This window comes from Harpia harpyja, chromosome 5 (assembly GCF_026419915.1).
Source record: "Harpia harpyja isolate bHarHar1 chromosome 5, bHarHar1 primary haplotype, whole genome shotgun sequence".
In the NCBI taxonomy this organism is placed as follows: Eukaryota; Metazoa; Chordata; class Aves; order Accipitriformes; family Accipitridae; genus Harpia; species Harpia harpyja.
The window spans coordinates 59,995,247-60,009,895 of record NC_068944.1 but is presented as its reverse complement, the minus strand read 5'-3'; the positions used below and the strand labels follow the sequence as shown (position 1 = coordinate 60,009,895).

General features: G+C 44.4%; 1 protein-coding gene across 2 annotated transcripts in view; it reads left to right on the top strand.

Moving 5' to 3' along the window:
• Positions 1-10,375, top strand: part of SYBU (syntabulin) — a 44,843-nt gene extending 34,468 nt beyond the window's left edge. For both annotated transcript variants that reach the window (XM_052788295.1, XM_052788296.1), the window contains exons 4-7: positions 3,181-3,283; positions 5,699-5,902; positions 6,897-7,046; positions 8,271-10,375. In XM_052788295.1, the coding sequence (XP_052644255.1) occupies positions 3,181-3,283; positions 5,699-5,902; positions 6,897-7,046; positions 8,271-9,384 (1,571 nt within the window). In that variant the 3' untranslated portion in view covers positions 9,385-10,375. The remainder of the gene's footprint in view (positions 1-3,180; positions 3,284-5,698; positions 5,903-6,896; positions 7,047-8,270) is intronic.
• Positions 10,376-14,649: the final 4,274 nt, after the last annotated feature.

Sequence of the window (14,649 nt, the reverse complement as noted above, 5' to 3'; positions counted from 1 at the left end):
ATCCTGGAAAATGTTACAGGACTTTGTTGGCCATCCTTGTGTTTTTCTTCCCATTGCACAGAGCAGTACACAGCTCCACTCCCATGGCGTGGGTGTGCTGCTGCCTGGAGGCGGAGGGAGGCTGGAGCAATGGGCTTCCCAGCATCGCATGCCATACGTGCAGCACGAGCATTTCCATCACAGCATATTTGCGAGTTGGCTCGCCTGCTGGCAGGCTGTTAGTGCTGTGGCACTGAGTGGCTGCAGCATGGAAGGCTATGTGTGAATGAACTTCAAATGAGATACTGCTGAAGCCAGTGGCTCAACGTGCAGCATCTTTTACCAGAAAGGGTGGGTGAGACAGTCCTCTTAACAGGGAAGCCTCAGATCAGGGCAAAAGAAGTGTTATAGCCACTTAGGACAAAAGAATATGTGTTGTGGTTTAACTCCAGCCAGCAACTAAGCACATATGTTTTTGAGAAATGTCGACCTCTTTCATGGTTAATGCTGAATCGGTGGGCTGTTCTGGGGCTTACATGTGTGAGTTTTTGCAGTCACATTGTCACAGCAACAAACATAGTCAACAGGCGTCCTTAGGGAGTTGTCAGCCTGGGGAATGGTGTTCGGAGAGATGAGAGGCTCCTGCCCACATTGCTGCTAGGCAAGGAGTTTCATCTCTTTGTTAAGACATTTGTAAGATAGAAGTCACACTTACCCAGGAGAATATGTTGCAATCGATATTATATGGATAGATGCCATGTTGTTTTGCTTAGAGATGTCTACCAAATGGAAGAAAATATTTTTTACAGTCTCCTAGTAACATTGCTGTTGAGCTGTGCTACATGCAAAGCTGGCTTGAACATCACTAACACACTTGGAACCATTACTAGCAGTGACCCCTTTAATTTATAAAATGTTCTCAAAGATCCTATAAATAGCGCATGCCTAATTTTAAACATAAGTAGTCTCCTGTGCTCAGTGGTAAGCTTGTGTGTAGCTGTTATCAGAATTGGGGCCAGGAAGGTTAATTCGTGCTTCGCAGACATAGTTCTTGGTCTCAGATGCAGTTCAGTCTTTCAGAAAGCTCAGCCGTCGAGGTGGTTGCGTCTTCAGGTTCTGCTGACTCTTATCGGCAGTGCCTAGCTTGGCAGCCCTTCCCAGCGCTGCGCTCCAAGCCAGGCGGGTCAGGGAGAGGCGATTATTAAGCTTTGCTTCCTTGAAATGCTTTCGATAGCAAGATCTGATTATGATGTGGTCTACTTAACGAGAGATGAGCCTCAGCTAGGGCTCCTGCTCTCTGTGCCTCAGCCAGGACTCGGCTTTGGGAAGCTGCTGGTGTCTTGCAAGGGCAGGAATGTTTCGGGGACCCGAACACTGGAGGTATGACATCCTTGCAACGCGTTTACCTATTTGGGTCTTGTTCGGAAAAGTAGATTTGGGAGTAGTGTGGTACCGAGACAATATTCGGAGTCTACTTTAGTCTTATAGATGGGAATGTTTTGTTTATCAGGAAAACTCTCTTGCAGCTTTGGACATCATGTCCCACGGTCATTTTGCTTCCCCAAGGAGAGGGTCACTGACATCTACATCTGTACACATGATATAAATACTCTGTGAAACAAAGTGACTTTGCTGCTCTCCCTCCCTCCCCTTGCAGACTTGCATGCAGTTCTGATCTGGTTACAGCTCTGGTGACTTGGGTCTGATTATATCAGGGGTGTTGTACTGGGTATGGAGTTGGTTAGAGGTGATAAAGCTGGGTGCCTGGGATAACCCTTTTGAAGAGCTAAAAGCTTTGCATTTGAGCACTTTGAAATTGGGCTGAGGAATAGGCTGGGCTGGGCTGAACCAGAGGCACAGAGAAAGAGGGGCTGGTCTCAGACCTGGTGTGGTTGTGAAAGTATTGGGTTAAATCCGAATGCGCCTGATCCTAAGACCGGTTGCTAAGAGTTGCCAGATGGTAAGGATGGTTGCTGGATGTCTCATCCTCTTTAAGGCTGTGAAGACAGGCTCTGACAAGGCCTTTTCCCAGTCCCAGGTATTCAGGGGTGCAAGATGTGCCCATCCCCATCAGCTCTGCGAAGGATTTAGGAGGGATTGTGCACTTGAAGGTTTATCTGCCACGGCGGGGATGATGGTAGCTGCAGCTGCATCTCCCCCTCGTGGAAAAGATAGCAAAAATGGGATTTGTGGTAAGTCTGCAGCCACTGGCCAGGGGTGTCTGTGTGTGGGACGGCACCCAGAAGTTCTCAGGTGAGAGAAGCTCCCCCTGATCGGCTGCTTAAAGGATGTTGGAAAGTTATTTCCACCCCTCAGATAAAGTCATCAGCCATTATTGTGGCTCTGCAGCATAAGACCTGGATATGGCTTGGGACATTTGCCATTTGAGCGACAGACTGAAAAAAATCCTGACAACTTTAGGGTGATTTTCTTGCCATGATAAGACTTTCTTAGTACACCTACCTACTACTGGCCCTAGCAAAATGAGAGCAGTTTTCCTTTTATATGCCAGAGCTTGGGAAATAAAAGCTGTTATCCATAGAAAGTCAGTAATCAGATAGATGGCTTAGCACCTGAGAAGCACTTGAGAGCCACATGTAATTATTGGATTATTTTAAGGCTCTTAGAACTGCCTTACTATGCTTCAGTGCCACATGAAAACCTGCATACGTGTGTACATAGATATATGCATATACCCTGTTAGCCTGTACACATTTATACATATATACATATATGTGTACATCATCTCAGAAACCAAAATAGAAGCAGCTGTCCTCCCAGCAAATAGTATTTTTGTATGATTTAAAGCAAAAGAAATCTCCGGTTACAGTTGTGGGCTCCTAATCACTGTGCTTCTGAAGGAGCCTCCTGAGCAGCCTCATTCATCTATTGATGGTTGTGAGAAAGCAAACAGGTTGTCACAACAAATGTTCCTAGCCGAGTCCTAAAATGGCTTCTGTAGCCTGAGGGTTTTGTGTCCAAATGTTTTTTCTGCTCTTGTTGAAGTGCCAGTTCTGAAGAAATGTTGAAAATCTGGAAAAAATCCAGCGCTTGTCCTCAGGGATGTTTGAAAATTTATGCAACTTCTGACATTCACACAGGACGGACAAAGGAAGGATGCTTGTGATTCATTGTTATTTTGAAAACAGTCTTTGAGTTATAATTTCCATCATGTTTTCACTCTTCCCTTTTCCTTTCCAGGGAGTGAAGCTGATTTTAGCTCTTCAAGCAGCACAGGCAGTATTTCAGCGCCTGAAGTCCATATGTCTGCTGCTGGAAGCAAAAGATCTTCTTTTTCTCGCAAGTAAGCAAAGCAATTTTTCCTGAATATTGCAAGTGTTGCTAGTGCAAAGATAGACTGCTGTGTAAGGTCTTGCAGTTAATACATACAATACCAGTATTGTGAGTTTTAAAACATTTTGGGTAACACTGTGCTCTCGGGCAGCACTTACTTACACTGATGAGAACTGTGATATGAGAAAGAAAAAAAAATGCTGTATTTGAAGCACAAAAATTGTCAATACGCCAGATCAGCCGACTGGTATTTTTTTGTTGTTTATTCATAACAAGTATGGGAGATGCAATCAGGTAAGACAGAAAAGGCATTGGCTGGAGTGGAGGAGGAAACAACTGGGTGTATGTTAGTTAACAGCAGTACTTCTAGCCAGTTAACCGTACCCTTTTGGTCTTATCACTTCGTTTTCTCTCTGTATTAAATTATCAGCTTGGCATATAACTTTCCAGATCCTGACCTTATTTTTTGTAGGAAGAAGTACACAGTATTGCCTTTGACGCTTTTTTCTTAAACACCCTTGCCTAGCCTTTATATAACTAAAACTATATGCAAATAAAAAAAAAAATCATCATAGTCATCTATCTAAATGAACCTTTCATGAAAGATTTCTGTACGACTTCTCCCTATCATGTGTGAAGTGAAGATCGAGACAGCTTGCGAATTCGGGGGCGTTCGGATGGAGCAGCGCGCATTGTGCTCTGCCCACACAATCCCTGCTGGTTACATTTTTTGGGGTAGGAGGAAGGAATTCAAATTGACAGGACTGGTTGTGGAAGAGCTGGCAGGCAGACTGGGACCGGCAGCGGGATACCTGTATGCTGAAGTCACACAGACATCTCCAAGGTCGCAGTGTGCCCCAGAGTACAGAGATCGGCAGAATGATGCTTAATGAGTGGTTTCCTATCTGTGTTGTGAGACTGTTAGAAAAATAAACATTACTTAAGCACTCTCTAGATTAAATCTAGCAAGTAAAGGTACTGGCTGTGGGGAAAGAACAGTACTAAGTATAATATGAAGCCCTAAAATCACCTTACTTTCAGTAAGATTATGTATCATTTAATATAATATTGTGCATATAAACATAACTTTAAATTAGAGCATACTGACCTACTTTATTGGACAGAAGTCCTCTGTAATAAGGCTCCTTCAAATGCATTGGTGTGTTATGCACAGCCTGTGCAAGTTCTGCCTCACACTAGAGTTGATACTGTACTGTACAAAGCGGAAGGAGATGTCTCCTTTGCAATATGTTCTTTTTTAACTGTTTGACTTAACTCACTATGAAACATTTCAATGTTGTCACAAACCACAGTCCTGCACTTCATTGTAAAATGATTATAAAATCACCCAAACCGCAGCAGTGTGATGAAGGTTTGCAGCAGCCACTCAACCATCTGTTCCTTATAAACTGTTCCATTTTCAGAGAAGGGAGGAAACCAAGTCAGACAATTTTAAGAAGAGATTTTGCTTCATAATTCTGTGGTATTTAAATTTTTATGTTCAAGCTTTCTCTTCTGCTGGCTGGATTTGCCTTTTTCCGTATTTTTTTCAAACTTGCCCTTTCATTACAGTTTAGAAGAACAACTTCCATGCAAGGATGAAGGTAGCAGCATAGTAGTAGTGCAGGAAGGCAAAAGAACTGAGCAAGCGAGGAACGCACCTTGAGAAGCTGTCCTCAGAGCGCCCCAGCCCTTTGGCCGCTGTCGGACAGTGCAGATATGAATTGCTTTCAAGCACACACAGTTGACAGTTTGTTTAATAAGGAGTGGGAAGAGAAAGGTAGATATGTATGAGGGAAACTGGAAAGAAGAAAGAAAAGGCTGTGCTTTCCTTTGTCTATTTTAATGCTATTTCAGCCTGCTCTCAGTGGGGTTCAAACTATATCTAAGTGAATGAATAGCTGACAATGACAGCTGCAGCACCCAGTATGCCAAAGGCAGAAAAGAACAGTGGCTCAAACAAAATCTGTTTTCACTGCACACTGTGATCCCTCAGGCTGCTTGCTGAGGAGCATGAAAGCAGTATTACAGCAAACCTCCAGGGCTGGGCATCTCTCCGCAGGCCTGGCCAGGGAAAGCCGAAATGTGGTTCTTTTGGCACCAGTCCAGGCTGCAGTCCTCTCATTACTTAAAGGAGTCAGACGTTCAGGGAATGTGGATGATCTGATGGAGTCACTGGGAACCGTGCTGTCCACAGAGAAGTGTGAAAATGGCCGAGGATTCCCTAGATCACGCAATTCAGACTGAGAGCCCCAGGCAGTGAAGGAATGTGCAGTGGCTGATGACTTCAGGACTTTCTTACTTCCTGGCCACAGTTATCTATCTGGTTTAGTGTTTAGACAACTTTGTGTGTAAAATAAGATGGATAATGGGTTGCATGATGAGGATAATCCAATATGCTTTAACCGTTTTTGTTCCCCTCCAGTCGTGGCCCTTATGGTCGGAATAATGGATCCTTATCCTACAAGTCCGGAGCCAGCCCACCTGCTTCCCATGAAAAGGACCCTTTGTCAACACTGTGCAAAAACCAGCTGAGTCCTGCTAACATCCATCAGAGTTACAGGGCTTCTTCAGCCAGCAGCAGCAACTCAGGCTCGTACAAAGGAAGCGACAGCAGCCCAGTGATGAGGCAAGTCTTTATTTCAGCATGCTGGTGTTCAGCGCACTGACTTACCTTCTCTGCACTGTAACGTAGGATCAGCTGTCTGAGTTGCCGAGCGGGTCACCTTGCTCCTCAGCATTGGTGTGACTTCTCATGTTGGTGGCTTGACAGTCAACAGAGTGCTCCATCCCGTGTAAAAGCTTTATTGTTTCAGCACTGTAAAATTCAAGGTTACTTTTAGTGAAAGCCCTTTGTAGTTGGTTTTCACTCCAAGGCAGGCTCCTTCATGTGGTTTTGTGCCATCAGTTCTTATGTGGATTTACTGGTTCTTTTGTATAAGGGTCTTTTTGCTTTGGAGAGAGTTGGGTGGGGTAGTATAGAAAACATTATACACTTGAGCGAAAATTCACCCTGCCCAGCTTTAGGCACCTCCCTGTGCAGTTTCCTGTACAGCAAAGAAAAGAGATACCTGCCAGAGCATGCGACACATATTGCAGAGAAGAAATTGCCACCATGCTGCTGCTGTTTCCCTCTCTCTCTCAGGCAATTCCGCAGCCAAGCGTGTCACATACACACCTAAAGCTAGATAGGATGAATCTAGGTTTCAGGGTGCTCAGCTTCATAACTCACGTATGGAGCTGAACTCGGTCCATACACGACCTCACCTGGCCGTGTCTACAGTGGTGTGCCCTCGCCAGTGGCCCAGCTGCCTGCTCTGGGGCACGCCACCCATTTCGAGTGAGGGGATGGCTAGGTATTTGAAAGTTAAATGTCTCATTTGATGTAATGGCACCAAAACTAAGTACAGTAAATAGTAAATTTTGCACTGTAGCCACAAGTCAGCCGTTTCCTCGAGTACTTTGATTTGCCAGAGGGAGTCACTTGTGCGGACACTGAGGAGCCCCACACGAGCCCAGTGTAGACTCAGCTTTGTATCAGTCAATGGGATGTTTTTCTTTTTGCCAGGACTGAAGAACTGTAGGAGTGATGTTATGTGATGGTTTTTTTTTTTTCTTTTCAGGCGATCAGGGAGATACAATTCTTGTAGTGATAATCACAGCATTAAGCCACAAAATCCAGAGCAGTATTTGACTCCTCTGCAGCAGAAAGAAGTTACAGTACGGCATTTGAAAACAAAGCTGAAGGAATCTGAGACCAAACTTAAGGAAAGGTATATTTCACTACAGAAATCAGAGTTAGAAAGATTTATTCAGGAGCATTTAGCGGTGGGAATCCTGAATATTTTTAGTCATTTCTTGACCACATAAATTGTTCATTAAGAAATTTGAAATATGATCAGTCTGATTAGGTTGTTTTCAGGTATTTCAGGTTTCATAGCACACTCCGTGAATACGTACCATGCAGTTTAGTTATGAATATGGCTGTCTCTTTTCCCTTTTTTGAACTTTCCCAATAGAATATTTTTAAAGGATAATTTTTTACCAGTCTGATTTAGCACTGAGACCTTGTATACATAAAAGTTTCTACCTGCCAGCATGTATTACCTTAGTCTCCTGTTCTACCTCACCCAGCGAAATATGACTGCAAATGTCCCCCTTCTCCCCTAATGAAAGAAAAGCTCTTACACAAACCAGTGTGCGCAGTTGTGTTTTTGTCGCTTAGATATTGAATTTTTCACAATAGCCCTCTGTATGGATGCTGAGCAAAGAAGTGACAATGTGCATTACACAGCAGCAGATGTCATCTCTTTTACTGAAACCAGGCTCTGAGAGCTGGCTCTCCAGCACACTCAACCCAAGCGGGCACAAAGGGGTGTCTGAACGGAGCCCCAATGCAGAGTCCCAGGGACCCCGTGCTCCAGCTTGGAATAGCCTGACCTCTGCATCTGCGAGGGCTGGATCTCACGTAGGGGCCCTCTCTCCCCGCTTGCTTGCAAGTCAAGGCAGCAGCCTCTGCCTCCACGCTGGGCAAAGCAAGCCGGGTGCCTGCAGCCCCGAGCTGACCTGCTCTCTGAGGCCAGTGTTGGCTCTGGCTGTTCCCGACGAGCTGCTGGCAGGCACGGGGGATGCGTCCAGGCAGCTGTTTCTCATTTCCTCCAGGGCGAGGCAGTAGGTGAGACGTTAAGCGCTGTACTGGTTGGACCTAACCTAGAGGTCACCACTTGCGCCTTAAACGTCCGGGACCATGGCATAGCCCACAAGGCTGCTAGCTGTGTGGCGAGGTCGTTGACTCCAGTTAGCCATCAGCCCGCGTGTCTTGGCAGCCGGCTCACACCCTGCCAGCTCTCTGAGAGGTGGCAGCAAATGGTGCATGGAGCAATTTGCTTCCGTCTCAGAACATCTCGCAGCAGAGCCATCCTGTGTGGTAGAGCCTCACATTGACTCTTTAACTGACCAGTCAGCAGAAGTGTTACAACATTTTTATTTTGCTACAGGGAGACAGAAATAGAAGAGCTCAAAGCTCAGCTGGGACGGATGAGGGAAGACTGGATTGAAGAAGAGTGTAACCGTGTGGAGGCAGAGCTGGCCTTAAAGGAAGCAAGAAGCGAAATTAAACAACTCAAGCAGGTTATTGAAACCATGAAAAACAGCTTGGCTGAGAAGGACAAAAAAATTCAGAAATACTTCGTAGACATAAACATTCAAAACAAAAAACTGGAATCTTTGCTGCAGAGCATGGAGCTGGCTCAGAACAGCTCTGTGAGGGATGAGCAGAGCCTGGAGTACACGAGTGACTCAGAGGGGAAGCCGTTAGCGTTGTGTGCCACAACGCCAGACAGCCTCATCACAGAGGACCAAGTTTTGGAGGAGGTGGCAGATAGTGGGCTGCTTCTTAATGAGGACACAGCTAACGGGACTGATTCATCTGAAGAGAGTTTGACCACCACAACCTCTGAGTTGAGTGATCTAGCTCCCTCCAGTTCTGCTGTGAATAAAGAGATGCTTGAAAATATTCTGGATGAAAAACTAACTTCTTCCCAAGAGGAGGAGGAAAGCAGCAACATGATGGTGGAACAGGCCATCCAGACTGACGTGGTGCCATATAGCCTAGATGTGGAGCAGCTTATTCAAAACATCTTCAGAGCTCAAGATGCCTGTCCTCTAAGCCCACCTTCTTCACTGAAGGAATTGGGTGAATTTTCTCTTGGAAGCTTCAGTGATTCTGGTATCATAGTGGACTTAACTCCAAGTGATCCAAACTCTGCCATCCTTTTGTCTCCTATGGAGTCTCCATGCAGGAAGGTGGAGCACGGAGTTAATGAAAACCGTTTCATGAAAGAACTTGATTTTACAGAACCTCATGATGATGAAGCCTTTGGGTACGTCAATACTTTCTCTCAGACAGGAATAAAGAGGAGATACTGGAGCAGCAGCCTCCTCAGAGATGTTCTGGCTGTAGCAGCCCCTGTTGTACCAACTATCATGTGGGTTTTCAGTACTCAGAGGGGAGGAACAGATCCTGTTTACAACATTGGAGCATTGCTTCGTGGTTGCTGCCTGGTGGCCCTGCACTCTTTACGCCGTACACCCTTCAATATCAAAACCTAAAGTCCACTCTGTCCCTGGGCACCAACTGGCTGAAGCAGAGAGAAGGAGGGATGAGATAGATAATAAAAAGTTATTGTATATTCTGGCAGAGTCCATCATTTTGCTTTTGGCTATTTGATTTGCACTATAAATAGGTTCGAAAACATGTTCCTTGTTTCAAAATAAAAAAAGCTGAACCCTGTAGTTCCACAAGATGTTTTTAACTGGTGTTTTTAACAGTACCGCTGCCTGCAGAAATAGTCCTCCTGCTCCCAGGCACTGTCCCCTCCCCTGTGCTGGTGTCTTTCTGGTGCCAGTGCATCTGCACAGTGAAAACGACCAGGGAAATCAAGAATTACAGTTAGTGCTCTTTCGTGTTCTGGGTTAGCATTAAGCTCAGTCACTTTCCCTGGCTGGTTCACTGGGCAAGTGCTTTGCACTGGCTCAAGGGTAGCACGAGACGCACGTGGGAACAAATGGCTAGAGAAAGGTGGAATATTTTTTTAGGCAGCAGTAACCTAAAACATTTGTGAAACTAAAGTGTTAAGTAAGTGACATGGAGACTCGTTCCCACTAAGGGTATCACACACGTGCTCCAGAAAGCATGCTAGCGCTTTCCATTTGTTGTCTGAAGTGTCAATTCAATTTAGACGTAAAACTCATACACCCCAGGCAGCTTCCAGCACATCGTTCATGCCTGTCTCGTGTAGTGCTCTTCTCAATCGTATAATTGCTCGAGCATTTCACTGGTCTTGTGCATATTCGGGGACTGTAACCAAAAATGTACCTTGTTGGGAGTCTTGAAACTTGTTACAATGATAAGTATAGACGTGGCTACACTTTGAATCTTAATGTTGTTTTAAAGTCTTACTGTATTGGAACCTGATAGTCTTTCGAGCCCTTTGAAATACTATGTATAAATTTATTGTGTTTTAACTTATTGTTTATTTAATTGCTTTATTGTAAATTACCTTTATAATCACAAGTTCAGTAAAGCATGTTAGAAACGGCACACATGTGCGAGTGTTTTATTGTAGCAATGCTATAAAAAATACCCCATCTCAGCTGAGCTGTCAGGCACAGGCCAAGCAGGAGGAGGCACTGGATTAGGGCATAAGGAACCATCAGGACCCAGAGAACAGAGTTAGTCTGAGAAAACCTAAGTACAGCTCCAAGCACAAGCACTCAGCCAGAGAAGAAGGCTCCAGTCGGTCTGTGGACACGCACGCCACCCACTCTGCCGCTCCCACGCTGCCTTAACAGATGGAAGTGACCTAATCGTTAACCCAATGCAGTCTTCTGGAAACTTGTAACTTCTCACTTCTGCCCTCCGAGAAGAATATCAGTCTTCCTGGCATTTAACAGAGGTGCGGAAGGCCTTGTTTAACCTGGCCAAGGGTCATGCAGTCTCGGTGTGCACACTGAGATACAACGGTGACCATGAATTCTCCATGTCCAAAACCTGAGATCTGAGCATAGATCAGAGGAGGGCAACATTACCCAACAGATGAAACAGTGGGGTTTGTCTAGCTCCACCCCCAGCTCTCGTCACCACCTCTGGCCATTTAAACCTCACTGGCCTCCCATTTTCCCCTTCAGCAAAGCAAGTGTAGTATTTTCCTGTGCAACCCAGAGCAGAAGAGGTCTCGTGAAGCCTGACAGTGCCATGCATTGCTCTGCAGCTGTTGGGAAGAAGGGAGTTATTAGTAAGCCACAAGGGAGGAGGAATAATTGGCCAGCATGTGGGGAGCATTTGCAACACTCAAGAGGGTGATACACCTGATGCTTCCAGAAGCAACTTGGAGACTTTTCATGTCCCTGGGATGCCTGGGTTTTGAATTATTTGCATTTGCAACAAAGATTCAAGAGGGTTCATTAAGTGTTGTATTAAGGAAGAGAAATCTAATAGACAATGTGATGTAACATAGTCCCCAAGAATTCACAAAGATGGCCACAAGAGCATCTTGTTTTCTTTGCCGGTAACTTCCTCTTCCATGCTCTCCTGCCTTCTTGGGTTCCTGCAGGCCAGCTGGCTTGCCTTATGACACTACCGCAACACATATTGCTCAAAGGTCGCTTTCAAAAGCCTTTTAATTACATGGATGCTAGGGCCAAAATTAATAGTTGGGAGGGACTAATGTAGATTTTACACAACCATGGAATTTCATCATTCCTAGATATCTCTTGGGACTGGAACACATTATAGAAAATGCCTTACTCCTATTTTAAAGTATGTCTGTTCAAAGACCAAGAGAGCAATATTTATACCCAATGTTACCAACTTTATTAAAATTTGGGATTTCTTTTTTACAGCCCCTATTGTTTAAGTGATCTTCACTTTGAGTGGTGGTGAAATGGAGCATAATTTAGAGGAAAAAGTGATCTTCAGTTCTAGGAGAGACAGTCACCTGTGACTGCGCGGATTTCTTTTGCAGCAAGAGGCAACAAAGCAGCACAAACCTACACTTCATTTAAAATTTCAATAGGCTGAACTCATTTCCATCTATGTTTTGGGCAGGCTCCATTTAGCGGCAGTGTTTTTAAACGTGCTGTTTAAGACATAAGTTGCTAACACCAGAATAATGTCAAAATTGCTTCCTCCCCTTAAAACTCTTTCAGTCCACTCAACTCTCATAAGGCATTTAACTATGCTCAGTGAGAGGTGACAGTTCCCATCACATTCCTGATAAAGGTCCTTGCTCTGATCTCTACCCAAAATTCAGCTCGTTTCCAAGCCTCCACCTTCCCTCCTCCATACTGCAAGGATGTAGACAACTCAAGGTGCCCTTTGTAAGAAGAGGCCTGAAGCACCATGATGAATGCTCCAGTCCCAGACTTCAGGGGACTGGCCTTTGTTCCCTGATCCACAGAGGATGTGTCAGTTGTTGCCACAAACATGCCATCCTAATTTTTTTCCCTCTAATATTTCGCTTTAGTCTCAGTTACGTCTCACCTGGATCCTGCTGGTGCTGTACAGAGTAGCTAGGGGAGGACCATCAGCCTCCAAACAGTTCAATAAAAACTCCTGTCCTTTTTTTCCTGAGTTTAGAAAATGCTCATACCCACACCCATACCGCACCGGAATGTCTTGTCTCAAACCGCGCAGGTGGGGAAGACAAGCAGCTCGTAGGCTAAGGGTAAAATAGCAGAAGTCTGCCTGAATTCCGGTTTATAGCATAGCAACCAAGTCAGCTCCTTCCTGAGCTGAAGCAATGCCTGTTGATAATCCCATCATGCATTTTTCTTTCTAACCCAGGAACAAAGCAGCCTTTCTTTAATATTCAGCTTAAGAGGTACCTGACAGGCCCCTAAGCTGCTGAAAATGTTGAGGCTCAGGCACTGCCCACCTCCCCCCGAGATTCACTTGCACCCTTACTTACATCCACCCTCTCACAATGCTGTTCTTAACTTCTAATTACTTACTCATTCTCCTTCTTTTCCCCCCAAATCAACTATCTCTCTTAAATCCCAACCTCCAGAAACATACTAAAATGAAAGCACTGTTTTGTTTTATATATGTCCTACATGAGAAGAACAAGTGAGCATTTTGTTCCAAAACCCTTCAGACAAATGAACACAGGACATTGCAAACATGAACAACTATAGCACAGTCAAGGAAAGGATGATTTTTCCATCATCCTGGCAGGTCACTCCTCCATAGTCAAGAATGACAGTGAAGGCAATCAAGTCTAGCTTTCAGTAAAGAAAAAAAAAAAAAAAAGGACATGGCCAACAGGCCAAGTATGAGAGGGAAAAGGGGGAGCCTATGGCAGTAGGAGGGAAAGAAAACAAGTGTACGCAGTGGGTGTACAAGTTCCCTCAAGGAACTCAAACCAATGGAAAACAGAATAATGGAGCAGCAGCTAGACAAAAGGTTTCACAGAAGTGTTTTCACATTTGTTAAGGATAAAAATCAAGATACAGGAAGGAGGAAAGAAGATACAGCACAGGAAAAAGAGGAAACAAATACCAGTGCATGGGTTCTTAACATGCAAGGTACTACCTAAAAGAGCATTGAATCCTTACTGGCATTGTGTCAGCACATGGTAGAGGAGATGGGAGCAATCTCTGGAGCAGCTGTGCTCAAGTACAGGCAGGCAGATGGAGGGAAGAACAGCAAAGCAGTCCATAGCAGGAGAGGGAAAAGCAATGCAGGAGAGCTGACATGCAAGAAGGTGGCAGCACCTAACAGTTTTAAAATGGCTGCAGGCTCAAAACCCAAATGCACTTCCATGATGTATTCAGGGGCTTTGTTTCTAACTTCTTATTAACTAGCCCATGCTTTGTTATTTTTAATAAATAGTATTTATTTGCATCTATTTTACATTGTCTCAGAAATAGCAACAGTAAGCACTAAACTAATTTTTTTTAAAAGATGAGATGTAGCTTTCGAACAAGTTTTACCTTAAGTAGGCAATAGATATTAGGCTTCCCTGCCCTGTGCCAGTAATAGTGAAAGAATTATGACTTGTACCATCTCGCTTCATCAGTGCGGTTAAAAGGACAGACATGGATTGTTATTAAAGCTTACTCACAGATCTTCTCCTTATCTCCCATCCAGATACTTCAGAGGTGTGTACTAGGAGCAGATTTGCTTGCCATACTGCTGTTTTGTATGGCCAGTCTGTGCAGACTTTCTAGTCCAGTCAGAACACTTGTGCAGAAAACATGCACAAAAGTACATATTGTTGCCTTCTAAAATGTATTTTAAAATTTAACATTTCTCAAGGACTTCTTTCATATCTGAAAATTGCTGTCAAATCAGTTGACTTGTTCAAGATTTTAAGCAACATGACAAGCATACTAAACATTTTTAAAAACTCTTCTCTGTGACTAAGGCCATTAAAGGTAATTCTTGCTCAATTACTTATCTTTTAAGCAAAACTTGTGTCAGAACCTACTACAACTTAGTTAAAAATTCTATTTTTCTAGGTAGGCATGATCTAGTCAGATAGCCCCCCCCTCCCCATTCTTTTACAACTTCACTGTTCCCTGTATGCACAGCGAACAAGTCTCAGGCACAGAATTTCTTCTGTCTTCTTCTGTCGTCACTCATCTGTCACAAGGTAAGAAATCCATACAACCCATGAATTCAGGGATAATAGCATCCACACAGCAGAAGATGGAGAAGGCATCCACTGAAGCTCTGAGCTGGACATAAGAATGACACAGACTCCCCTCCTGCCGTGCACCTTTCCTTCTAACAGACATTAAACTTTTCTTCTTCATTAAAGCACTGTTGTCTTCTACGGCCTAATTACCATGCACACTTTACCAGGGGAATTC